The sequence below is a fragment of the Sciurus carolinensis genome, chromosome 9 (genome assembly GCF_902686445.1).
Source record: "Sciurus carolinensis chromosome 9, mSciCar1.2, whole genome shotgun sequence".
NCBI classification, from domain to species: domain Eukaryota; kingdom Metazoa; phylum Chordata; class Mammalia; order Rodentia; family Sciuridae; genus Sciurus; species Sciurus carolinensis.
Genome location: NC_062221.1, coordinates 139,956,008 through 139,982,190, shown reverse-complemented (window position 1 = coordinate 139,982,190; position 26,183 = coordinate 139,956,008). Strand labels below are relative to the sequence as shown.

The 26,183-nt window shown below is 62.3% G+C and overlaps 3 protein-coding genes across 4 annotated transcripts in view; 2 read left to right on the top strand and 1 right to left on the bottom strand.

Moving 5' to 3' along the window:
- The first annotated feature begins 1,824 nt into the window (after positions 1–1,824).
- Positions 1,825–26,183, top strand: part of LOC124993773 (thrombospondin-type laminin G domain and EAR repeat-containing protein-like) — a 79,250-nt gene continuing 54,891 nt past the window's right edge. The window contains exon 1 of the mRNA XM_047565545.1: positions 1,825–2,349. Coding sequence (XP_047421501.1) covers positions 2,265–2,349 — 85 coding nt within the window. The 5' untranslated portion in view covers positions 1,825–2,264. The remainder of the gene's footprint in view (positions 2,350–26,183) is intronic.
- Positions 7,974–17,272, bottom strand: LOC124992626 (keratin-associated protein 10-12-like). Of its 2 annotated transcripts, XM_047563681.1 has the most exons (3): positions 16,643–17,272; positions 8,290–8,690; positions 7,974–8,229 (listed from the first exon to the last, which is right to left on the bottom strand). In XM_047563681.1, the coding sequence occupies exons 1-3, from the start codon at positions 17,270–17,272 to the stop codon at positions 7,974–7,976; spliced, it is 1,287 nt and encodes a 428-aa protein (XP_047419637.1). The 2 variants fall into 2 exon arrangements, with proteins under 2 accessions (XP_047419637.1, XP_047419638.1); XM_047563682.1 differs by lacking the exons at positions 7,974–8,229; positions 8,290–8,690 and having other exon boundaries at positions 16,436–16,691; positions 16,752–17,272.
- LOC124992638 (keratin-associated protein 12-1-like) lies at positions 24,853–25,113 on the top strand. Its single transcript, XM_047563695.1, has one exon. It carries the CDS (start codon positions 24,853–24,855, stop codon positions 25,111–25,113), a length of 261 nt encoding a protein of 86 aa, XP_047419651.1.

Below are 26,183 nucleotides of genomic sequence, written 5' to 3'. Positions count from 1 at the left end.
GGTGCAGGTCCCGCTCTTGGGACACCTCCGCAGCCTTTGGCGCGCACCGTGTGGGAAGCGACTTCGCCGCACACTGAGGGGGAGGAGGTGGGACCAAGAAGCGTGGTGAGCGGAGCCTGGGCGTCCCTCCCGCTGGGCGTTCAGAGCTGGCGCCCTGGGACCTGCTTGAAGAAGCAGCTGTGTGCCCGTGCCCCCGTCGCCTGCCCCACTCAGCGACTTCACGCAGGTCCCCGGAGGCACGGTGGCCGGTGAGGATGGTGCGAGGACGGCCGTGACGCATTCTGCAGCTCCGCGCGAGCCCTGCTCCCACCCTGGGCTCCTGACAGTCGCTGAGAGCGTTGCTGGAGTCACCGGATCAAATGTGATATGAGGGAAAATTTCCCTGAGGCAACATCGCTTGATTCTTCCAATCAGATCATTAAAAACGGACACGAGGGGCGGAGGAGTAGCTCAGTCGGTAGAGCGCTTGCCTTGTAAGCACAAGGCCCTGGGTTCGATCCCCAGCACACACACACACACACACACACAAACGGACACGATTTTACTTTATCAAGGGTTTGGGGTCACAGAGGTCAGGGGTGGCCAGGGGAGCTGGCAGAGCCATGCAAGGTAGCCTGGATCTGTGGTCAGCAGAGGTGCCACCCGCTGGTCCTGTGGGAGGGGTCACCGCCCCACCTCATGTGGGCGAGGTCCAGAGGCCTAGGAGGGCCCTGGCCCAGGACAGAGAGCTCACCAACCGCAGAGGAAGAGAAGCGAGGCTCACGTGCGCCTGTCCACCACGGGCAAATTCGGCCAGAGCAAGGCGTCTGCCTGCAGTCACTCCAGCTCAGGGGTCCCGGGGCGGGAGAGGCCACTCCAAGGCTCACCTGCCCAGGGCGTGGGAGCCCTGTGTGGTCGCAGCCTCTTCTGGCCTTTGTCCGAGTTACTGAAACCCTGTGGCCCTTAGAGCCAGGCGTGTCCTACCAATGGGTGTCTATGGAGCAGGGGAGAAAGCAGAGGCACAGAAGGTGACCGACTCCAGGCCCAGGGCTGCCCTGTGTCCTGGGCAGGGAGCCTCAGGGTCCCCCTACCCCTCAGTCGCCCTCTCTCTCCCCTCCGACTCTGGCTCTGACTCTCTGCCTCTCCTCTCCTCCTCCCTAAGCCCTGCTCACAGGGTCTTGCTCTTTGCAAACACCTGCAGATGCAGACTCAAAGCCTCTGGCCCGGGGCTTTCCTTCTGACACCCTGCGCCACCGACAGTGTGGTTTTAGGGACTTTGCGAGGGTCCTGCTGAGCCAGGGGAGCTGCCACCGTCCACCATGGACTGACTTGGGGCCTCTGCGGGAGCCAGTGGTGGGGTTCAGAGATGTGTTTTCTCGGTCGCACCGTGTGGACAGGGCAGGGCGGCAGGGCATTTTCTTTGGAAGAATGTCCTATTTAATAGCTGCCCCGCCTGGAGCAGCACTTCAGTCAGTTGCGGCTCCAAGAGGTCAGACTGGCTTTTGAGGTAATAATCAATGACCGCACTGTGTCTGCCCCGAGGCCTCTTGCCCCCTTTTCTCAGGAGCAGTTCCCTTTAAGGACCGACCTCCCTCCACAGGGAAATTCCTGAAACCGACAGTTGACAAACCCACACACCCTCCTGAGGGCTGGGCACCAGATAAAAGCCCTCCGCGGGAGCCGGCCCCTCCTGGGGACGCGGACCCAGTGGAGCGTCAGGGCCAGCGGCAGCATCTGGGACCCCAGCGGAGCACGGGGACCTGTCTGGGACCCCCAGCGGAGCACGGGGACCTGTCTGCATTGCTGGCAGCGTTTGGGACCTCCACGGCTGGACTCCTGCAGAGCCGGAGCCTGCGGGTCTCCCGCCGGGTCCTCCGGGCAGCCAGCAGGAGCTGCACCCGAGGAGAACTGGTTTTCTGTTTTTCTGGTTTGTGCTCAGCTCTCTGCGGAACGACCTGTTTCTGTCTTTCCTTTGGGAAAATGCGATTTGCCAATGACTAATCGCAAGCCTGCCGAGATGCTATCAGCTGTCACCTGCGGGGCTCGACCCAAACCCGTCAGGGACATGAAGCGATAGACCTGGGCTGCGTCCGACCTGCAGGGCCGCCTGCCTGCTGCCGCAGAGCGACTGCAAGCTTCCCGCTGCTGCCAGGGTGCCCGTGCTCCCTCTGGCCTGCTGGCATGTGGCCATCGCAGTGACCACCCCAAGGGGCCCAAGGCTGCCCAGAGCTGCTTCCCTGTCGGCTGGCCGGAGCCCCTGGATGGCGCGTGGGACCTGAGCCCTCATGTCTGCCCCGCGGATGCTGCGTGTGCTGCTCCTGCTCCTGGCGACCCCTGGGTGCTGCGCCCAGCGTTGGGAGCCTTGCTCAGGTAAGACCAAAGCATGGACGTGGGGGGCGCCTCTGTGGAGCTGGAGGGTGTCCAGTCGCCCATGCCACCTTCTAGCCCGAGACAGGTCTCCGGACGTCCAGGACGCTGACACCCGGGGAGCCGGGCTGGCGGGAGGGGCCCAGGGAAGATGAAAGGGAGCGGAGGCGCTTCTGCCGCTGCAGGGCGGGGCGGGTCTCGGAGCAGCGCCACGGGCCTCCCGCGTGTGCTTACCTGCTGGGCTCCGGGAAGGCTGTACACCTGCCTCAGGAATGAAGCGGCAGCAGCCCTGGCAGGCCGGGGAGAGACCACAGGCCGCACTCGGCAGAGCCCGGGCCGCCCCTGGGCTGCTTCTGTCCCCACCTGAACAGAAACGTGGGACGCGGGCAGAGTCCCAGACGCCCCGCCTGCGCCAAGAGCTCCCTCCTGGGGCTCAGCCTCCCGAGCGCCAAGCCAGCAGCGGCCCCTCGAGGCCTCCAGGACGCTGTCCCCTCCCTGTGGAAAAGCTGTCTGGGCTCCGATGACCACGGCATCCGCAGGCCATGGTCAGGCCCAGAGGTGAGGAACAAAGGCAGAATGCTGGGGCTGGTCGCGGGAACCCCGAGCCCCCTTAGGGGCCAGCATGTTGGCCACGTGGGCGCCAGGCTGTGGAGGAGCTGAGGGAGGCCAGGGGCTGGCCCGTGGAGGCTTCCCCTGTGGGCAGCTCGCCCTTAGTGGCCCCGAGAGTCTGGCTCCTCCTCACGCCAGGTGGGCCTCTGCTCCAGAGGGCACTTGCATCCCTGTGGCAGGACCTGCGACCCAAGCCTGGAGCGCCGGCCTGCGTGGGTGGTGGGCACAGGCCCAGCTCCGGGAACGGCTGGATGCCACCCGCTGCTGCCAGGTCCTGCGCTGGGCTGAGGCCCACGGGCACCAACAGAGCTGACCTGTGGGTGGCAGGGCCGGACGGAAGCCCATTCCAGGGCTCCAAGCTTCTGACTGCCCACGGCGGGTGCCTCCGAGGGACACTTCTGCCAACAGCACGCCGACCAGTCAGCGTTCCGTCTCGCCCCGTCCCCGGGCCGCGAGCCCTGGAAGACTGAGTGCCGGCCTCCCCCGCTCCCTCTTGCAGGGCCCGGGTGAGCCTCAGAAGGACCCTGTGCGGTGCCCAGCCTGGCCACAGTGCGGCCGTCCTCCCTGGTGGGGATGAGTCACAAACGTGCGTCTTCCTGTTCCTTCTGTGAGGAGCAGAACCAACCTGCACAATAATGACAAAGGGCATTTATAAGGCCCGCCCCTCCCCGGAGGTGTGTAAGACAGGAGCCGAGCCGCGACCCGCCAGCTCGCAGAGCTTCCGAGGGCCCGCGTCACGGCCGCTGGGGGTCACGAGATTCTCAGGCCCACTTGGTTATGCTGCATTTGGGAAGCAGAGCTTACCTGGGCTCCGGGCAGGCCGGGGTCTGTGACCGGCACGTGAAGCTGTCGCCACGCCCTGCCCTGGAGGCTGGGGAAGGGGCTGCGCAGTCCCCACTCCCTGTGCTCTTGGGGGCCTGCGGGCTGGGGACGCCTGCGTGTTGGGGTGAAGAGAGGGAGCGCCAGCTGTCCAGGAGGCCTGGCCCCGAGGACGCCTTGCCAGACGCGGGTGGGGTCCCTGGGAAGGAGCGCGGGCAGTCTCGGGACGAGCTCTGACTGCGATCTTGCAGGCACGCTGACTTAAGCTGCCCGCCATGGACTTGCCTGTCGATGTCCCGCGAGCTCAGGACTCCAGGGTCCCTGGGCAGTGGGGGCTTGGCCAGTGTGCCGGGGGGAGGTTGAGGTTGAGTGTCTGTCCGATGCTGGTGCCTGACTCGGCCTGAGGGGAGCCCGGGGTCCCTCTGCACAGGAGGCAGGGCTGATGGAGAGCCCCTGACGGCAGAGCTGAACACCCCTGCAGACTGTGACTCGGCCTCCTGTCCACGTGGAGTGAGGGGTTCTGAGGCCCTCGGGGGCCTGGACGGAGCTCCAGAGGCACAGCCCTCTCTCCTCGGCCAGCAGGTGACAGGTTGCAGAAGGTCTCTTTCCGCTGCATCTCCCTGGGGTCCTGCCGTGAATGTGTTACCTCAGGGACAGCCAGAGGCGTCCTGCCAGGACGCGGGCGCCAGCTCCTACCTCTGTGGCTTCCCTTCCTTTGTGACCCTTCCCTCTCATTCGCTCAGGGTCCACTCAAGGGAGGCGCTGGCCTGCCTGCAGGGGTCACATCACGGTGAAGCTGCAGCTCTGCCCGAGTGAGGGCCTGAGACCCCCTGCCCCGCAGCGGGGGGCTCCTGGAGGGCCTGAGGAGCCAAGGAGCAGGGAGGGGCAGGCAGGTCAAGGGCTGCTGTGGGGCCTCCGGTGGGCTGAGTGCAGGGGAGGCAGGTGGTGAGGCCAGACCTCCCCCCCGGGCAGGTGGTGCCCTGCGTTCAAAGAGCTGGAGCGAGTACCCAGGAAGCGCCACAGGACGCCTGGGCCTGGGGGCAGCTGGAGGAGCCGGGTGGCTCCAGCTCCTCTGCAGGTGGCAAGCGGGCCGCAGGCGCTCCCAGCACTTCCTGCACTGACCTGTCCTGCGACTGCCCTGCAGGAAGGAGGGTGCGTGAGGGAGAGAGTCCTGAGTCCAGTCCCTGGGGAGGCCCAGGCAAGGTCCCAGGCGGACGCTGAGCCAGGAGCAGCCTCTCTTGGCCATGCAGGTCAAAGGCTTTGTGGTTGAGCAGTCGGTCACTTGTCAGCCAGTCCCCTGTCCACACAGCAGGCTTGTGCAGGGACCCACAGCTCCCTCCACACTGGGGGCCGCAGCTTGGGCGTGCACACTCAGGACCACTCTCGCTGCCCCGAGGGAGAGTGTGGACAGTGCAGGAGGATCTGGTGCCCTCCAGCTGCGGAGGGCACAGAGGACTGAGGCTGGGGGCTGCTCCTCACATGATGGTCCCTCAGCGCTCTGGGACTCATGATTGGAGACAGGTGTCCAATCTACCCCTGCTTTTAAAATGTCCATCACTTTTGCAATTCTTAAATAAATGACCCCCACCCCACCCCTCGGAGGCTCAGAGACTCAGCCCCTGAGTCTGAGGAGACCGGGCTCGCCCTTCACCGGCACTCAGAAAATCCGCGCACCACCGCGCCCCTCCCAGGAGGCGCAGGCTCGGGTTCTGAGGACCCTCCCGCGGCGGTGCGCTGCGCTCTCTTCTCTCCGAATCCTGCTGAGTCTTAGGAACGACTGTGAACGTGGCCTTCCGCTGTGACCCTCCAGCCGGGGCCTCGCCCGGGAGTGGGGACTCCGGCCTGGCCCGCGGCCGGGGTCCCAGCCCGGTATCCCACGTGTCTTCTTCCCGCTCCACGGGAGAGTCAAGCGTCTGGTCCTTGAGGGGACTAGACGCACTGGCTGGTCTTTTGTCCCGCCCCTGGCTTTGGCCCCAGGCGGGCCTTAGTCGGGGCTCTGGCGAATCCGGCCTCAGGGCATCTCAGCTGTGTCTGGGGTTCCGCCACCGGAGGCGGACTAGGAGGAGGAGAAGCGTCAACCCCGCCTTCGCGACGGTTGTCAGTCCCAAGGCCTCCGCTCCCACCGGCACCCGGCGGGGGCCGCCCTGACCGCTGGCTCCTTCTCTGCCAAGTGGGTGGAGTCCGCGGGCTGCCCCAGGGTCGCTACGAAGCGCGGGGCGCGCCGGGTGCGTGCGCGGCGGGCTCGGCGGTCGGTGCCCGCCCGCGCGTGATGCGTGCGGACAGGCTGGTGCGCACGCCGGGCAGCCCGGCGCCGCCGCGGGGCAGCCGCTGCCTCGGGCTCTGCGCAGACCCGGCTTCTTTCCGAGCGGTGTGCGCCGCGGGCGTTGCGGGCAGCCGCGGACCGCCGACGCCTGGCTCCGCGCCTGCAGCCCAACCGCGGAAGCTCCCAGAACCTGGAGAACGGCGCGGCTGCGGGCTGCGTGCGGGTCCACTCGGGGCCCCGCAGGCTCGGCCCGGCGGAGATGGCCTTGGGGGGCCCGATCTCGGATGGGGACCACTGCACGTCTGTGGTCCTGACCTCTGTCCCCAAGGCCTCCGGAGACCTGACGTCAGCCTGGGCCCCTCCCTCCGCCACTCCGCGTACTTAATGGGTTAATGGAGACGCGACTGGCCGCACTCGTTTTCACAAGTATTTGGAAACTGTTTCTGCGCACTGCGACCTGCTTGTCCCCTTCTGTGCATTCGAACACCTGTTTCCTAGAGGGGGCGCGGGTTTCCTGGACTCCAGGCCAGCCGGGCCTGAATGGAGGCGCTGTGGCCTGAGGAGGAACATTCCAGACACGCAGGTGGGCGGAGTCCCACCCCCTCTTTGATAGGTGGGGTGCTGCAGGCGACTGGTAGGAGGGGCAACAAGGTTCATAGCCCACCTTTTCTTTGGCCCGGAACGTGGGAGGAGGGCCCTGGTTTGTCTGCACAGAGGCTGGTTTCGGGGGTCCTCCCTTTCGGGGCAGGCTTCCTGGGGACCCAGTTTTTGGGCCAGGCCGCTGGAAAGCTGCCCTCCCCCAGCTCCTCCAAGTCAGGCTGTTGCAGGTCGTGATCTCCTAACCTCCCACAAGATTTGGGGAACGTCTGCAGGGATGTCTTGACCTCCTGCCCTCTGGCACCCCTGGGCTGGACCTGGGCCATGCAGGGTGGATGCCCTTGCTCTCCATGGGCACAAACAGGTCAGGACACTCAGAGGCCTCAGAGGCTGTGTGGCAGGGGGAGGGGGAGGGGCCGAGGGCAGCACCGTGCGGCTTTGGCTGGACCCCAGAAGAGCTGCCGGCCTCCCTTGCCTTGAAGGGTCCTTGAAGTGACCATGTCTGTCTGGACCTGAGGTGGCACTAGCTCAAGGGCACCGGAGGAACGGCCGCACACCCTCGAGGGAGCTTCGGACCTCGGGGCCTGCATCCTGGCTCTGCAGGTGCTCCAGGCGGGGCTCCCAGGTGGCCGCCAGGGTCGGGTTTCGGGAGTGGACTGTCTCAAAGACGTGGAGAGGGACAGGGAGCTACCAAGGCCAAACCCCACAGGTGAGGGGCGGGGCAGGGCAGGGGAGGGCTGCCGCTGGGAGCGGCTTCACACTCCTCTGGGCCTCACAGGTGCGACTGGGTCAGCTGGCTGGGGTGGAGTCATGGGGCTCACGCTGAGCTGTGCACAAGACCTTGTGTGGGGTTGAGGCTTGAAGGAAGAGGACAGGCGGGGACATGGCTGGTCAGCCCAGGACTTCTGGCCCAAGGAGACACCACCGCAGGCCAGGCAGAGGCAGACAGGGCGGCAGAGCAGGGACACAATAATAGCCTGGGGCAGGCCTGCCAGAGTGCTGGGTCCCCAGCCCGCACTGCTTCCTGGCCTCCTGCCCAGACGGTCAGCCATCAACTAGAAATGACGGGAAGGAGGAGACAAAGCACAGGCGGCTCCCAGGAAGTAGAGTTTATTAGGTTTCCAAGGAGGTCCTGGCCCGAGGGTGCTCGACGGCCGAGAGGAACCCACTGAGGCCAGGATGGTGGGGGGCAGCCCTCACCCCCAGACCTGGCCTCAGGAGGCAGAGCCCCTCAGGCAGGGAAAAGGGGGAGGCTGGGTCTCCACCTCAAGGTGCGAATAGAGGTAGCAGAGAGGCCAACAGTGGAGAGGTGAACCCACTGGCCTGGGGACACAGCCGGTCAGCAGCAGGACTTCTGTCCCAAGGAGACACGGCAGCAGGCCGGGCGGGAGCAGGCGGGGCGGCAGAGCAGGGACACGCAGGAGGCCGCGCGGCAGCAGCTGGGCTGGCAGCAGGAGGCAGAGCAGGAGCTGGGCACGCAGCAGGCGGGCCTGCACACGGGGCGGCAGAGCAGGGACACGCAGGGGCAGGGCCTGTAGCAGCACACGGGCTTGCAGCACACGGGCACGCAGCAGGACGGCTGGCAGGGGGAGCAGCTGCAGCAGGAGGGCTCACAGCTAGACTGCTGGCAGGGGGAGCAGCTGCAGCCATCGGACTGGCAGCTAGACTGCTGGCAGCAGGAGGAGGAGGCTCCAGAGCAGACGGGCACACAGCACACGGGCTTGCAGCAGAGGGGCACACAGCAGGACGGCTGGCAGGGGGAGGATGAGCAGCAAGAGGGCTCACAGCTAGACTGCTGGCAGCAGGAGGAGGAAGGCCCAGAGCAGACGGGCACACAGCACACGGGCTTGCAGCACACGGGCTGGCAGCAGAGGGGCACGCAGCAGGACGGCTGGCAGGGGGAGCAGCTGCAGCAGTCAGGCTGGCAGCCAGACTGCTGGCAGCAGGGGCTGGAGGCACAGCTGAGTGGGGAGCAGACGAGGGTGAGGCAGGGGGCCGGGGCGCAGCAGCTGGGCTGGCAGCAGCTGGGGGCGCAGCAGGGGGGCTCGCAGCAGCTCTCTGGGCAGTCGTCCACCTGCCAGGAGGGGTCGGGGCCAGAATCGCAGGAACTGGGCTGGCAGACGCGGCTGCCGTAGCTCAGGTTGCTGGAGCAGACGGACATGGTGGAGGCGGCCATGGCGGTGCTGGCGAGAGGAGGTGTGGGCGAGTGTGAGTGTGAGTGTGTGTGGGTGTGAGTGGGCAGCTGGCAGTGGGGCTTTTATACCCTGAGTGGCGTGCTGTTCGTGGAGGCTCTGCATGTTGTTCTTCCTGGTTGGTGTTGGGCTGGTTCTTTCCTGGGCGATGCTTCCTCCTCCGCTTCCCGCTCAGGAGCGCTGTGTGGAGTCAGGTGGGGTCTGCTGCTCTGGACCCCCAGATTCCTAACTCAGTCTGCTGTCGGTGTGCAAAGGCTTCCATGGCTCCAGGGCAGTCAGGAGGAGGACTTCTCCCTGGGACCCCGATCCGGCCACTGTGCCCTTCTTCCCAAGTGTTCCGTGTGTGCCTGCCCTGTGTGCCTCTGCTCTGCTGCTCCGTCGCCTCACCCCCGTCTCACAGGGTTACTAGAGCCCTGCGGTTTAAGACGGTGCATCTGGCTCTTGTGCACGCTAGCCGTGTGGTGGCATGGCGCCCCCTGGCTCTCACCAAGCCCAGAAGAGTCTGGGGCACGTTCAGTGGGAGCCTTTCCTTGGTGACCTCGGGCCAGCGGGTCTGGCCCAGAACACTGTCTTGTGGGGCCGGGACAGGTCCCATGGGGGTTCTGGAGCCAGGGCAAAGGTCTGCTTCCTGGATTTCAAGCACATTCTGACAGGGCCGAGGCCTCAGCCCCAGGCCTCTGCTCCTGGGGCTCTAGGTGTTGTTCCCTCTCCTCTGTGCACCAAGAGCAGCCTCTTCTTTCCAGCCCTCAGAAGCCAAGGGTCTTTGGGGGTGGGGCTGGACCCAGCAAGGACTGTGCGCAGCTCCGCCTCGCCACGTGCTGCTGTAGGGCAGAGGAGGCTGGACACCCGGGAGGTTCAGGAAGCAGGTTTGTTTTGAGCCGAGGGGTCCAGAGGGCACACACTTAACATCCTCTGCCCCCGAGTCTGGACATTCTTTCAACTCTCCCCCGCGGGGTGGCTGCAGATCAGTGGTGGGTACTCACAGTGACTCTGTCCATATTCTTAGGCTAGGCAGAGGTGTCACGAGCTTCTATCAAGGACACAGAGATGGGGGCTGGGCCTCTCTCAGCCGGTAGAGTGCTTGCCTCGCGTGCAGGAGGCCCTGGGTTCAACCCCAGCATCGCACACGCACGCACGCACACACGCACGCACGCATGTGCACACACCACAAAAAGAGAACAGGTGGAACCTTGTGCAGGACAAGCTTGATCACAGGCTCTGACGGTCACACCTGTCTGCACACCTGGCATCTACAAGGCAGAGGAGCCCTCAGACCACGACGCCCCCTGCAGAAGCCCTGCCGACGCTCTGCCGACACTCCTTGTAAGGCCTTGGTGACGGGAGGCGTGACTGTGGGGAGGGTCTCCTGGTCTGCTTCAGGCCCCCTCTGATGGTGATCATTACTTAATTCTTTGAATTGGAGACCATCGTCATATCCCTGGCTTGGCGCCTCCTGTGATGTCCTGACTTTAGGGTCCCTGTAGCGGCCCAGGAGTTCTAATGTGAGGGGAGCCGCCGTGGGAGCCATGAACAGGTTAATTCAGGACCCCGCTACGCCAACTAAGCTTTTGAATTTACCAAGAGTGAAAAACCATAGGAGGTCAAAGGCTGCAGCCGTTTAGTCCTAAGTCCCAGTGCCGCTTGTAAGCGAATCATCTGGTTTTGTGTGTAAGCAGGAGCGCTACAGCCCCAGCGGCCGTCCGTGCCCAGGTAGCAGCACCATAAGGAGTGGCCAGTCATCTTCACCCCAAGTTTGTTGACCTCCTGGATGAATTTCATCCCCAGTGCGCCTCCCCGTCTTCCCCTTGGTCCTAGATCCTCATACAAGAGGATCCTTCGTCTTTCCAGTTATCGTCCGCGTTCATTGATCCGCCAGCCCCAGAGTCTGAGCAGGACTGTGGTTTCCTGGAACTGGACCGAGTACAGGCTAGTCAGCTTCCAGGGCGACTGGAGCAGGGCCCTTGTCCTCCTGGTCTTACGCTTCTCCACGTGTCCTTCCTCTGGATGCTCAGCCTTGGGGGTGGCAGGCCCGGGCTTGAGCCTGCTGCACCGAATCCGGGGACCTGTCTGCACTTTTACCGCAGTTGGGATGGAGAAAATGACAGTGCAAGGACCCTTCCAGAGAGGGTTCGAGAGCTGATTATTCCATTCTTTGGCCTGAACTGCATCTCCAGGCCTGAAGGAGTGGGCCTCTGTGGTCAGGCTTACTGCCAGATTTTTCCTGGCCCCTTGGTTGAGAGTCTGTAAAGTTTTTCCCTAAAACTCGAAGCCGTTGCCTTAGTGCTAATTCCCTGCTACCCTTAAAGCTTCCCTGCGATCCCGTGATAAATGGGGAGGCCTCCCATACCTTGTCTCCTAGGGAGAGCCTCGTCGTCCTGGAGGGGTGGGTCTGATCCTTAACAGTGCAGTCGGGAGGATCTTATCCCAACGCAGGGGAGTCTCCTGACAGTCTACCCGGTCCAGCCTTTGAGGTCCTATTCATCTTTTCTGCTTCGCCAGGACGCTGTGGCCTGTAGGCAGCTTGTAACTTCCATCTGACATTTAAGCTCTTGGCCAAGAATCGTGTCACCTCTGCCACAAGAGCCAGCCTACTTTCGGAGCCAATGGTTATTGGGAGGCCAAACCTGGGAATGGTTTCCTGGAGGAGCCTCCCGGCTGCCTCCCCAGCCTCCTCAGTGGAATAAGAGCAAACAAAACCCGAGAGACGCAGACAGCCCCGTGAGCGTGGCCGTCAGGGAGGCTGCTTCGAGGCCTCACAGGCACCCTTCGCTGGCTCGTGTCCCTGGTGGAGCCTGGCCCTGGCGTGGGTTCCACGTGGTTCGCAGAGGACCCAGGGGACGCTTGTGAGCCAGGGACGTGGAGATGCAGGGCTGGAGTCTCAGGGACTCGCGTGCTCGTCACCTCCACCATCGGCCTGGGAGATGCCTGCCCTTTTCAGTCTTGGACCAATGACTTTCTTTAAAAAAAGTCTTTTTTGTAGTTGTGTATGGACAGCATGCTTTTATTTAATCTGCTTATTTTTATATGGTGCTAAGGATCCAGCCCAGGGCCCCACACACGCTGGGCAAGTGCTCTGCCGCCGAGCCCCAGCCCAGCCCCCAACTGCTTTCTTGTTGGGAATATTTTGGTTCCCGTTCTGTTGCAGGGTCAGGCAGAAGAATAGCGTGTAAGTCTGGAGCTGAGTGCTTTGCCTGCTCTTTGCAAGCTGCAGGGTATGCTCTCTCTGTTCTTTAGTTGCCCTGCGTAGTGTCCCCTTTTTGGTGGCCCTGGCAATGCCTAACTGCTACCTTTGTGGATGCCCATTTGGCATCTAGAAGATTAAGGATTTCTTTTATGCCTTTTTCTCCTGAGTTAATTAGCCCCTTTTTTAAAAATGTAAGTCCCCGTGAACCTGGAGGGTGGCGAAGGCATATCTTTATGTCTGTAGATATCGACAGATTTCTGCTGCCGATTGGGCTGCTCAGATCAGTGATCTGCCTCGGGTGCTGCAATTCCCCGGTGACCCCTGTCTACCCAGCAAGACTACTCTTCTCTTAGGAACCTGCTTCCATCTGTGAGGACTCCCCAGCAGGGTCCTTGGGGGCTGGTGGGTCAGGCCTGCTCTGCTGGAGAACACTTGGCCCATGACCTCAATGCCCTTGAGGTCAGGCTGCCCAGCCCCGACGGGCAGCAGAATTGCTGGGTTCAGAGTCTGGACAACTCGAATGTGGACGTGTGGGTCTTCACATCACATCCTGGTGTCCGGCCATCCTCACCTTGGCCAGCCAGTGTTGTCCTCTGTGCTCCAGCAGTACCAGTATGAGCGTCAGCTCCTGCCCAGAGTCAGGCGCAGCACCAGGAGAGCCGCGGCGCCCAGGACCCGTAGCCAGCCTTGAACCATGGAGTCCAGCTGTTCAGGAAGATGGCCACTGGACAGTGCCTGTCCCCAGCACTTGAGCCGGGACTCCGAATGCTCTTCCAGGCCATGCGTGGACATACAGAGAGAAAGCTTTGTGAGGCCAGGGAGTGCCAGTGCGCGTGGCCTGGGGAGGGCTTGTTTACTGTCCTCAGAGGCCTTTGGCTGTGCTGGCCCCACGACAGAGTGTCCCGTTCTCTTCCCTTTGTGGGCTCACGGAGGGGCTCGGCCAGACTGAAAAGTTAGGGATTCAAATCTGGCAGACTCTGGCACACCCAGGAACTCTGAGCTCTGGCGGCAGGTTGAGGGACGGGAACTGGCAGACTGCCTGTTTCCTGGTGGGCCCGTTGCTGGTGTCCCTGAGTAGAGAGAAACTGAGGCACTTGGCTTTGACAGATTTGAGCTTTCTTCCTTGAGACCTGGTGGCCAGTGTCACCTCGGAGAGCGAGAGGCAGGTGCGTCTTCTCCATGCAGTCTTCTCGGTTGCTCCAGTCAGCCACAGTGTGCCCACATCGGAGGCCAGCGTCCACGTCATTTTGTAAGAACGGTTCTTAAATCAGAAGCCAGTGCCGTCCCGAAGGTGGTTGGTGAGTCCTTGAAGCCCTGTGACCGCCTGGTCTAGGTCAATTGGCCTTTAGTTGGGGACATTCGTTCTTCCAGTGGCCCTCTTGGTGGCAGTAGGCACATCGGTTTAGTCTCAGCCATGTCACCAGATAAGGTGGGCCTCCATGCAGACCTTCCTCGACCCTGCGTTTGGCCCCGATTTTGATGTCTATTTTGACTTTGTCCTGGGGGGCCACTTGGGTGACCCCTGGCTTGCGGCGGGGGCAGCGGCGAGGAGCTCCCTCCTCTCCATCCTTCCGTCTGGCTCTCCCTGAGCCTCTTGGTCTCACTTGAACCGTGAGGCCACTTCAGGCAGCTGCTGGCGTTCTCTCCAGAAGAGCCCTCTGGATTTGGAGTTTTCGGGGACTCTCTTCCTGGCTTGTCTCGCAAAGGCTTCTCTGATCGCTGGGTATCTGGAGCCCCAGGATCGAAGGGAGGGCAGGCCAGAGGCCTCCACGCTCTCTCACAGACTGGCTGGGGCCGGGCCTGCGCCAGGCTTCCGCGTACTTCTGACGTCCTGTCCGTGTCAGGGCTCCTTCCCCTTCTTGTCATCAGAGCCTGGTGTGTCCTTCTCTCTAGGCCATCCCCCTCTTTGTTGGGGTCCCGTCCTGGGTCTGTTGGGGAACTGGGCCTGGACATAGGCCTGAATGCTGCCCTGTGTCCAGAGCACGTTCCTCTAGCCACTTAGCTGCTTGGGTCCTCGTCTGCACTCCGTGTACCCAGGGGAGCTGGGGGGTCTGGACAGTGGTGGCATCAGGTCAGTCTTGGCCGGGCATCTCCGGGTGGGAGGGAGTGGATTCTTCCAGCTGAAGAAATCAGTGGTAGAAAGGCTGGTACACAAAAACGTGTTGTCCTCCAGCGTCCTGGGGAAGGCAGACCCCAGACAAGAGAGGCAGAAGAGCCATCTCACCCCACTGTCCCCGCTGGGTGGTCAAATGACGTAGGGCAGATGAGGCTGGACACCCGGGAGGTTCAGGAAGCAGGTTTGTTTTGAGCCGAGGGGTCCAGAGGGCACGCACTTAACATCCTCTGCCCCCGAGTCTGGACATTCTTTCAACTCTCCCCCGAGGGGTGGCTGCAGGTCAGCGGTGGGTACTCACAGTGACTCTGTCCATATTCTTAGGCTAGGCAGAGGTGTCACGAGCTTCTATCAAGGACACAGAGATGGGGGCTGGGCCTCTCTCAGCCGGTAGAGTGCTTGCCTCGCGTGCAGGAGGCCCTGGGTTCAATCCCAGCATCGCACACGCACGCACGCGCACGCACACACACACACGCACGCGCACACACCACAAAAAGAGAACAGGTGGAACCTTGTGCAGGACAAGCTTGATCACAGGCTCTGACGGTCACACCTGTCTGCACACCTGGCATCTACAAGGCAGAGGAGCCCTCAGACCACGACGCCCCCTGCAGAAGCCCTGCCGACGCTCTGCCGACACTCCTTGTAAGGCCTTGGTGACGGGAGGCGTGACCGTGGGGAGGGTCTTCGGGCGGGGGCTCCTGGTCTGCTTCATGCAGACGGTGCCCAGGAGGCCCTGCGTTCAGGGGGTGCTTCTTGGCTCAGGCCCCTTGTCCATCTCCAAGGCAAGGGAGCCCTGCCTGGAAGGCCACGTCCGTTTTGGGCTCACCGAGTTCTTACAGTCTTTCTCCATCTTTCTGACATTTTCTCTGGAAAAAGAATGTGCTTTTTTCCAAAACTAAATGATGCAGAAGAGCCTGCTTGGTCACAAGAGCCCTCGAGGCACAGGGCCTCTCCTGGGGTGCCCGGTCCCCTGAACTGGGCTTCGACAGCCGTGTGGGCCCCAGGCTCCTGTGTTATCACGCCTGCGTGCAGCCGCCCAGAGCTGTCTGCAAACCAGGGATGAGTCACCCTGACAGGTGGCCAGAGGCCAAGAGGGGCCTCCAGCAGGGAGGCCCATAGATTCAGGTGGACTGTGCTGTGTGGGTGGGAGGGGCGCTGAGTCCAGCAGGCACCGTTGTCCAGCCTCTGCCCAGGGAGAACAGGGCAGGTGTGTGGAGGAAGATGTCAGCTCAGTGTGTCGAGCGCCCCTGAGCCCAGCAGAGGCAGGGGGCTGCATGTAATGGGTGAGGGAAGCCAAGGACCGGGCCAGAGCAAGCTGGAACCTGACAGTCCCCAAGACACGTGGAGACGGACCAGGACAGCAGGAGGCCACAGCAGGAGGCCGAGAAGAGACGCAGCGTGGACCCCGAGGGGCTGGGAGGGCTGGTAGCTCAGCTCTGCAGGACAGGCCCAGAGGTGGACCAGGATTGGGCCCGACCTCAGGCAGAGGCAGTCTGGTCAGAGCGGTGGACAGTGCCAAGCTGGAGGAAGGTGGGGTGTGGAGGACGGGGGCCGAGAGCCGGGGCAGGTCCAGGGGTGTGCGGGCTCGGGCCTCGGGAGGGAGGCAGCAGTTGTTTATTTTCGGTTAGAAAAGCCACAAGCAGAGACCAAGAGGCAGGGGCCTTGGTCAACCTGAGTCGGCCCCTTTCCTGAGTGCTGAACCCGCCAGTGTGGGCAGGGCTAGGCCGTGGCTGGAGATAGCCCGGTCTCTGTGGGGCCGCGCTCCATGTGCTGCGAACCCACCTGAGGGGAGGCTTCCGCCCAGGGCCTCTGCAGGCAGCACCGCGGCACCACCCCAGGGTCTCCCCCTGGGGCGGCCCCAGGAGGGCGCCCACCTGCCAGGCTGGGCTGCCGACTTCCCTGGGGAGCCACGCTATGTGGGCATTAGCCTAGGGCAGGCCTGCCAGAGTGCTGGGTCCCCAGCCCGCACTGCTTCCTGGCCTCCTGCCCAGACTGGTCAGCCATCAACTAGAAATGACGGGAAGGAGGAGACAAAGCACAGGCGGCTCCCAGGAAGTAGAGTTTATTAGGTTTCCAAGGAGGTCCTGGCCCGAGGGTGCTCGACGGCCGAGAGGAACCCACTGAGGCCAGGATGGTGGGGGGCAGCCCTCACCCCCAGACCTGGCCTCAGGAGGCAGAGCCCCTCAGGCAGGGAAAAGGGGGAGGCTGGGTCTCCACCTCAAGGTGCAGATAGAGGCCGATGCAGCGGAGAGGCCAACGGGGAGAGGTCAGGGCAGGGCCTGAACCCACTGGCCTGGGGACACGGCCGGTCAGCAGCAGGACTTCTGTCCCAAGGAGACACGGCAGCAGGCCGGGCGGGAGCAGGCGGGGCGGCAGAGCAGGGACACGCAGGAGGCCGCGCGGCAGCAGCTGGGCTGGCAGCAGGAGGCAGAGCAGGAGCTGGGCATGCAGCAGGCGGGCCTGCACACGGGGCGGCAGAGCAGGGACACGCAGGGGCAGGGCCTGTAGCAGCACACGGGCTTGCAGCAGACGGGCACGCAGCAGGACGGCTGGCAGGGGGAGCAGCTGCAGCAGGAGGGCTCACAGCTAGACTGCTGGCAGGGGGAGCAGCTGCAGCCATCGGACTGGCAGCTAGACTGCTGGCAGCAGGAGGAGGAGGCTCCAGAGCAGACGGGCACACAGCACACGGGCTTGCAGCAGAGGGACACGCAGCAGGACGGCTGGCAGGGGGAGGATGAGCAGCAAGAGGGCTCACAGCTAGACTGCTGGCAGCAGGAGGAGGAAGGCCCAGAGCAGACGGGCACACAGCACACGGGCTTGCAGCACACGGGCTGGCAGCAGAGGGGCACGCAGCAGGACGGCTGGCAGGGGGAGCAGCTGCAGCAGTCAGGCTGGCAGCCAGACTGCTGGCAGCAGGGGCTGGAGGCACAGCTGAGTGGGGAGCAGACGAGGGTGAGGCAGGGGGCCGGGGCGCAGCAGCTGGGCTGGCAGCAGCTGGGGGCGCAGCAGGGGGGCTCGCAGCAGCTCTCTGGGCAGTCGTCCACCTGCCAGGAGGGGTCGGGGCCAGAATCGCAGGAACCGGGCTGGCAGACGCGGCTGCCGTAGCTCAGGTTGCTGGAGCAGACGGACATGGTGGAGGCGGCCATGGCGGTGCTGGCGGGAGGAGGTGTGGGAGGGTGTGAGTGTGAGTGTGTGTGAGTGGGTGTGAGTGTGAGTGTGGGTGTGAGTGGGTGTGGGTGTGAGTGGGCAGCTGGCAGCGGGGCTTTTATACCCTGAGTGGCGTGCCGTCCGTGGAGGCTCTGCATGTTGTTCTTCCTGGGTGGCGTTGGGCTGGTTCTTTCCTGGGTGATGCTTCCTCCTCCGCCTCCCGCTCAGGAGCGTCGTGTGGAGGGGCCTGGGAGGTGGCCGGGCTTCCTGGAAGAGACTTGGAGGTGCTCTGCAGCCCTCCTGGTGAAGGAGCTGGGCGGAGTGGCCTGGGGAGCTGCCCACCTCTGCCCCACGAGCTCCAGGCCGCCCGAGTCCTGCTGAGAGGGGCCCCGGGAGTGGCGCTCCCACGACTGGAGACGCAGCCTCACCGCGGCCAGCAATGGCCATGTTCTGGAGATAACCGTGGCCCCCTCACGCTGCACGCAGTGGCCGGCCTCCAGGGCCAGGCGCTGGGCAAGACAGGGACCTGGGCCGCCAAGGGAGCGTCCTGCGTCCTGCTGTCCTCTCTCCTGTCTGACCGCAGTGCCACCCTTCCTGCCCTTCAGGGAAAGCCAGAGAAGAGCCCTCTGGGGGCCGATCCTGGGCGCCTCTTCGGTGCCACAGGGGAGGCTGCGGAGGTACTTGCAGACCCGGGAGGTGGACACTGTCCAGTCCGGTGAATGCCTGGGACTTGGGGGTCGGTGGGCTTCCCACAGCCCAGAGGGGCCTGTGCCCTTTTCTGGGGTGATAGTGAGTCCAGAAGGGAGAGGAGTTGGGAGCACCTTCCAGATGCTCCCCAGTGGGGAGGAGGTCTCCACGCGCATTTGGAGGGGACACGTTCAAACTGACTCCTGGCCAATTCCAGGCCCAAGGGCGAGGGCCCTGCCGGTCCCTGTGGGGCTACTGCCCTGCGCTGAGAGGACAGAGGCAGGCTCTCCAACGGACCCACACCCTCAGGGTCGGAGGCACCATGCAGGCCATTAGCAGAGGACACAGCTGGACAGGGCGCGGAGTGGTCCTCCTCAGGCCGCAGCAGGTTGGCCTGCAGGGCTCGGCGGTCTCCCACGTGGAGGAGGGCGGGCCTGGGCCCAGGAGGTCAGGGAAGTGCCACGTCAGAGGAGGCGAGTGCTGGTCAGTATGAGGAGCCATGGGGTTGCCAGCCTGCGCTTATGGAGGTGAGGCCCCTGGCCTCCCATGGAGACCGTGCTAGGGGTCCCACCCTCCTGACTGTGGTGCCCCAAAGGGCAGGCCCAGGTCCCGGAGGAAGATGCTCCTGGGGGGAGACGTGGGGAGAGACAGGGAGGCTGGTCGCTGCGGGCCTGCCGAGGCCGGCTCTGCACGGGGCTCGGGCTGGCGGGTGAACGCGGAGGCAGCCGCCAGCCTTGCAGGCAGGACGCCCTCTAGGCGGCCAGTTCCGGGGACAGGGCCGTGGGGGTCTGCTCTGGCCTCCCCGTGCCTGGAGCAGGGACGCACTGGGTGCTCAGGCGTCCCTGTGGGGAGGGCGTGCGCGGGGTGGTCTTCCATGGAGGAGCCGCAGGTCAGGCCGCGAGGCCCCAGCCACCTCCGGGGGCTCCAGGCCACTTCATCCCCGGGCACCCCCACGGCGCCCCAGGAGGCTCCAGGCCAGCGAGGTCCCCCTCCCCTGCAGGCAGAGCCGCTGCCGGGATGGCACCGCGACTGTTTCACGCTCACAGCGCCAGAACGACACCCCCTCCGCCGTCTGCAGACGGTTCCCCTGTAGTAAGATGTGCACGACGCAGCAACTCGAGGAGGGCGGGGTGCAGGCAGGCGCAGCCGCTCAGCCGTGGAGCGCAGCACGGCCCCGGGGCCACTGGCACCCACAGGACACGGTGCAAGTGTCAACGGGAGGGGCACCTGGCCGTGGTCCAGGTGTGGTCCAGGGACACCATGTGTGTCCACATCAGTGGGACGCTGACTCCTCGCTGCCCTCGCCGCGCACCTGGGGCCTCCAGTCTGTTCCTCTGAGGTTGCTGTCCTCGCTCTTTTGTGCAGTGGAATCACAACACCTTTGTCCTTTGGCGACTGGCTTCCTTCCAGGTTTATGGCTGAATGATATTCCACCCTACGGCTGTACCTCACTGTGTCGATCCACTCATCTGCTGATGGACACGGTCATTTCTACCTTGTGGCAATTGTGAATGGTGCTGCAAAGGACACTGGCATCCGAATATCTGTTTGGGGCCCTTTAGAAAGTTTCTTTAAGGAACTCCTCACTTCCTGGGGGTAGAATTGCTGGTTTGTTTGGCAATGCCACCTGGTGCTTTCTTTCTTTTTTTTTTTTTCTGGTACTGGGGATGAACCTGGGGGTGCTTACCCTCTGAGCTGCATCCCCAGCCCTTTTTATTTTTTATTTTGACACAGGGTCTCACTAAGTTACTTAGGGCCTCAATGCATTGCTGGCCTCGAACTTTCCATCCTCCAGCCTCAGCCTCCTTAGCTGCTGGAATTGCAGGTGCGCACCTACTGTGCCTGGCCTGTCTTCTTTCTTAAAAAGGAGACTGTTGTCCTAGTGGGTGTGCAGTGGCATCTCACTGTGGTTTTGGTTTGCGTTCCCGATGAGGAGCGTGTCCCGTGTGCTCCTGGCCCTGGGTCTTTGTGGGCGACTGCCTGCTGGCCCTCTGCCTGTTCTGACCCGTGGCTGCCCTCTCCCTGAGCTGCAGGAGCTCCTTCTGTGCTCTGGAGAGTCAGCGTTTATTGGATGTGCAATTCTCGCTCTCTGGAGAGTGTCCTTGGGCCACAGAAAGTTTTAGTTCTGATGCCGTCCAGCTGATTTGTTCTGCTACTTGTGCTTCTTGTGTGAGACCTCACCTTGTCTAGGATGCCAGCGTTCCAGCTGTTACATCCAGGCATTGAATCGCTTCGGTAGTTTCTGCCCACGGGGAGGGTGAGCTTCTTTCCTTTGCTGGAAACCCATTTTTCCAGTTCCAGCTGTGGGACACCATTCTTTTCCTGCTGAATGGCCTTGGCGCCCTCGTCGGAGAGCGACCGACTGCAGACGCGCGGTCTGTGGCTGACTCCCGGTCTGACCCGGTGCCACATGCCTGCTCTCAAGCCAGGCCACAGTGTTCGATCACTGTGCTTTGGAGTAAGCGTCACACTGAGAGTCCTTCACTCTGGTTTTTATTTCTCGAGACCGTTTTGTCATTGCACGCCCCTATCAGTCCATAGGAATCGAGGATGATCAGCTCTTTCATTTCTGAAAAATAAAAGGTCGTTGAAATTCTGATGAGGATCCACTGACTGCGGATTGTTCTGGGTACCAGGTCACCTTCACAGTGCTGCCTTTCCTCCATGAACGTGGATGTCTCTGCATGCATCGGGTCTTCTTTCACTCCTTAGTTTTCTTGGGTATTTGTTCTAGTTGTAGATGGACACAATGCCTCTATTTAACTCATCTATTCACGAATTTAATGTGGCGCTGAGGATGGAGCCCCGTGCCCACACGCGTTAGGCCCGCGCTCTGCCACCGAGCCACCCCGGACCCCTCGTCAGTTCTCTCAGCAGCGTTTACAGCTGTCGACGTGCAGAGCCTTTTCCTCCTCCGTCGGGTTGTTCCTAGGTCTTCTGTCCTTTCAGTGCCATTGCGAGTGGAGCTCTCTTGCTTGACTTCCTTTTTGGATTGTTCTATGCTAGTTATAGAAATCTGATTTTTGAAAATTGATATCCTAAAACATGCTGAATTCTTTAATAAGGGATCTCGTAACTTTCTGGGGCTCCTTCAGGATTTTCTCTATGTTGGGTCATGTCACCTGCAAGTAGAGGTGATTTCCCTGCTTCCTCTCTATTTCTGTGCCTGGTTTTCCGTCTTGGGTGTGATGGCTCTGGCTGGCTCCCAGTGCCACACAGGATGGCAGCGAGGACGCAGCCTCTGGCTCCTGATCCCGGAGCGTTCCGTCTTCCTCCGCCGGTGCCATGCTGGCGGAGGGTTTTCCTGAGTGCCCTTTATCACGTTTGGGAAGCTCCTTTGCCCTCCTGGACTTCTCAGGGTTCTCTTTCTTTCTTCCCCAGTTACGTGTTAGATTTCATCAAAGCTTTCTTCTTGGACTGAGGAGGCCGTCTGCTGTTTTCCCCTCATTGTGGTAATTTGGTATCTTACGTGGGTTGATCTTTCTTGTGTTGAACTATCTGCATCCCTGGGATAGATCCTCCTTAGTCAGCGTGTGTATCTTTTAACCATGTTGTTGGCTTCAGTTTGCCGACATTTTGTTGGGGATCTATGTTCCTAAGGTACGTTGGCTGTGATTTTCTTTTCTTTCTATGTCCTGTGTGGCTTTGGCACCAGGAGAGTGCTGTCCTGGTGGACTGAGTTAGGAAGTGTTCCTTCTGTTTGGGAGAGTTTGACAAGTTTTCCTGGTAGTTCTTTAAATGTTTGGTTGAATTCACCAGTAATACATCTGGGTTTTTCTTGATATTTCCATCTCCTAAATACAGTTTTGTTGAGATTTTTGTTTCTTTTCTAGTCAGTTAGGCAATTTGTGTGTTTATGGGATTTTTTTCATTTCATCAAGGTTATCTTATTTGTTGGTGTAAATTATTCACAGCATTCTTTTAGAATCCTGTTTATTTCTCTAAGAAATGTCTCCACTTTCAGTTCTGATTTAATTATTTGCTCTCTCTGGCCAGCGGTTTGTCAATTTTGTTGATCTTCTCGGAGAACCAGCCTTTGGCTTCGTGAACGCTCCGTTGATCCTGCTTTCTATTTTGTTTATCTCCATGGTACTTTCTAGCAGGTCCTTCCTTTATCTAGCTTTGGTTCAGCTTCTGTTCTTTTTCTACTTCCTGGAGGTGAAGTGGGGCACAGATCTGAGATTTCCTTTTTCCTTTGTTTGGTGGGGGGGCAGGTACCAGGGATTGAACTCAGGGCACTCGACCACTGAGCCACACCCCCAGCCCTATTTTGTGATTTGTTTATAGACAGGGTCTCACTGAGTGGCTTAGCACCTCGCTGCTGCCGAGGCTGGCCTTGAACTCGTGATCCTCCTGCCTCCGCCTCCCTGGCCGCTGGGAGGACAGGCGTGGCCATGTGCCTGGCCGAGTTTCCCCTTTCCAACGTGGTGTTTCCAGTCCTCGTTTCCCCTGAGCGCTCACCGTGCTGCCTCTCAGGTCTGGCAGGTAACACCAAATTGACCTCTAAGGATTTCCTGGTTTCCCTCGAGATTTCTTTGATTTCGTTGTCCTAACGTGCAGTTTAATGTCCACACTCTCAGGAATTTTCCAGTTCTCTGCAGTGATTGGTGCCTAACTTCATCCCACCACAGTGGAAAAAGATCCTGTGCCTGGTTTTATCTCTTGGAGATCCACGGAGGTTGTTCTGTTCCCTGCGTTGTCTGCCCTGCGTCCCCGGCACTGAGCCGGTGCTTGCTCTGCGCTGGCGGGCGGAGCAGCCAACAGGAACCTGTTCTGACCCCTTGGCTGACCCCTTCTTGACCTTCTGTCCTGAGGTTCTGGCCATTACTGAAAATGGAGCTCTTGTGGAAGCGTCCCATTCTGGGCGGGTGCTCGCTACTCCGCGATCAGGACTCTCCCACCTGCTGGTCGAGTCCCCTGCTGACGCACGATGACCACAGTGCGAGTGGAGTCCAGCAGCATGGGCCAGCACGTCCTCTGTGTGACCTTCAGTTCTTACTTTCTGAAAAGAACATTTGTCACAGAGCGCGTCAGCTGTGAGTCGCGGCTGGCCCTCGTCCAGCGTTGACGATCCAAGACGTCAGAGCCAGGGTGGTCCCGTCCTGGGCCAGGGGCATCCGAGCTGCATCCACCACCTGCTGAGGCATAGAGAGAGAGACAGGGTTTAGAGCTGTCTCTGAGAAGACTGGCTGGACTCTCCTGGGCCTGCAGGTAGGGAGTGGACTGGGAGCGCCTGCCTGTGCTTCCTACCCGGCTCCAGGCCGAGGTCCAGGTGGAGGTCAAGGTGGAGGTCGAGGCCGAGGTTGAGGTGGAGGTTGAGGTGGTGGTCAAGGCTGAGGTTGAGGTCAAGGTCGAGGCCGAGGTCGAGGTGGAGGTCAAGGCTGAGGTCCAGGTGGAGGTCAAAGCTGAGGTCCAGGTGGAGGTCCTGCTGGAAGGAGTGCAGTCGAGCTCCAGGGCCTGCTGCTCCTTCAGGGCTGCCTCTGCGTGTCCTGCTGGCCTGGCGGCCTCCAGCGTGCTGCCTGCGGGCCTGGGCGGCCTGCGCTCTCTGCCGTGCTGGGCCGGCGCTTCTTGCCGTGCCGTCTGAGCCTGGCTGCCTGGGCGCCTGCCGTCTCTGCGAGGCCTGTCCAGGTCTTACCACGGGCTCTCCTGGCTCTCCCAGCGCTTCCTGCCTCGGGCGCCTCACCTTCGGACTGTGCTCCTCTGCCGCCCTGCCTCAGCCTCCCCTCCACCTGCTGCCCGCCTGCTCCAGGGACCCCATGATTCGGGGTGTGGCCTTGGACTGGTCGTTTATCTTTCTCTCAGAATGTGTTTCTGTTTTGTTTTTTGGTGCTGGGTATTGAGACCGGGGGATCTTTAACCACTGAGCCACAGTCCCAGCCTTTTTATATTTTATTTTGAGACAGGGTCTTGCCGACTTGCTTAGGGCCTGAAGATCCTCCTGCCTCGGCCTCCCTACCGGGTGGGATTGCAAGTGTGCGCCACCCGCCCGGCTGTGCTGTCTTTCTGATGCTTTGTTCTGCCTTGGAAGGATTTCTCAACCTCATCTTAGGCTCTCTATTTTAAAAGCCCACGTGTGACTAGACCACAACAAACCCACTTTCATATACGTACCATGTGCTCATTTAAAGAAGAGAAGGGAGACCAGGAGGACAGAGCAGGGGGATCTGGGACGCCGAGGGCTCTGGCACGGTCCTGGCCTCTGGGAGCTCGAGGCTCAGACCCTTTGACAGGCAGTCGGGACCACGCTGGCCACGGCCTCGTCCACGCAGTGGCCCACCAACTTTCCCGAGCTGCCTCTTAGGGGGTGCAGTGTGTCTCCCCTGGGTCCCCACCAGAGGCTTTAGGGAGAAAGGACCATGGTCGCAGCTGGAAGCCCTCCACAGTCACCCCCTCCCTCCTGACCAGGCCAGGGTCTCTGTGCTGTGCTCCGGTCCCTGCTCTGACAGCCTCTCTGAGCTCAGGACACTCACCACAGGGGACTCACTTGCCCAGCCTCCCGTCTCCCAGCCCCCTTCATCGGTGGGAGCCGCGTTGGCTCCTGGGCGTGTGGGGGCTGTTTTCTCAGAGGGAGGGAAATACAGGCCCTGGGTCCCTGGAGTCTCGCAGAAGTAACTCAGGAAACTGGTGGAGCAGGGCCAAGTCCACCAGGGCCAGTGAGGCCCTGGGGCAGTCCCAGGGTGCGGGAGCTGCAGGAAGGGCGATTAGTCACGGAGCCAAACGAGCAGCAACAGCTTCAGCAGCCAGCGAGTGTGCGACAGGCCAGAGGAAGCAAGCCAGGAAGACAGCCGAGCTTCCGTGTGGCTGGGGCTCCCGGCCGGCACATAAGGGCTGCCAGGGAGGCAGGCGCCAGACCTCACCACCTCCTCCCCAGCACCAGCCAGCCTCAGCCACCATGTGCCACACCAGCTGCTCCTCGGGCTGCCAGCCGGCCTGCTGCCTGCCCAGCCCCTGCCAGGCGGCCTGCTGCGTGCCCCTGAGCTGCAGGCCCGCCGTGTACGTGCCCGTGAGGTGCCAGGTGGCCTGCTGTGTGCCCGTGAGCTGCAGGCCCGTCGTGTGCGTGGCCCCCTCCTGCCAGCCCTCCGGCTGCTGCCAGCCCTCCTGCCCCACCCTCCTCTGCAGGCCCGTGTCCTGCAGCACCCCCGCCTGCTGCTGACCACACGACCACAGACCAGTGTGCCTGCCAGCACCTGGGGACGGTGGAGGGCACGGCCCTGGCCCCCTGCCTGGGGGTGAGAGTGCGGGAGAGTGGAGCTGACCCCTGCCCTGCCTGTCCCCCAGGGAAGGACTCCCTCCCGGGCTCCTTCTCTCAACCCACGTGTGCCAAATAAATCCATTCCCCTCACTGCAGCTCTGCTGTCTCCCTGTGTCCTCGAGTCCTCTCCTCAAAGGTGCAGAACGATACCCAGGAAGCCGTCGCCCCTCAGAGAGCCTTTGTCCCATTGGCTGAAGAGGAGGGGCCCTGGGGCCTGACGGTGTGTCCCACCCGCCTCCGGGGCCAGTGTGGGTGGGGGATGGTAGGAGAGGACACCCTCTCCTGAGGGGCGGCTCGCTCTCCTCCGGAGGGCAAGCACTGCCTCTGCTCCTGCCCACCACAAGCAAAAGCAGAGTCGGCCTCCCCCAGAGGAGGAGCAGGAGTCTGAGACGGGCTCGTGGCCCAAGCCCCAGGCAGAGCAGAGGCTGGACCTGCTCAGCCCCACCCAGCAGGGCAGCTCGGTCAGCAAGCCCGTCTCGGGGGAGCGTGAAGTTCACAGACTCCGCGTCTCTACACGGGGGCACCCAAACATGAGGGTGGGGCGGAACCACTGAGCTCCCCAGCCTCGCCCTAAGGGCACCACCAGCCGCCCGCTGCAGAGGAACTGAGTCCGCAGTGAAGGCAGCACAGGAACAGCAAGCCGGCAGCCAGGTCAGGTCCGTCCAGGCTGTCCCAACCCCCCACGAAGGAGCCGAGAGGAGACATTCAACAGGGGAGACGGGTGCCGTTGGTGACGCATGGCACTGGACAGGAGGGTGCGCCAGGTTCGTGGGGCGGGGCGATGTCGCGGGCCGGCGTCCATGCCGACTCCACCTGTGCCCTGTGCAGTCGCCCAGGCCAAGCCGCCCTGAGCCAGCTCTGGCTCGAGGCAATGGGCGTCTGGCCACCCAGACGCTGGGCGAGGGTCCCGCTCCTCAGCACAGACTCCCGGGCCGCGGCCTGCAGTGCCCAACGGCACCACATCTGCAAAC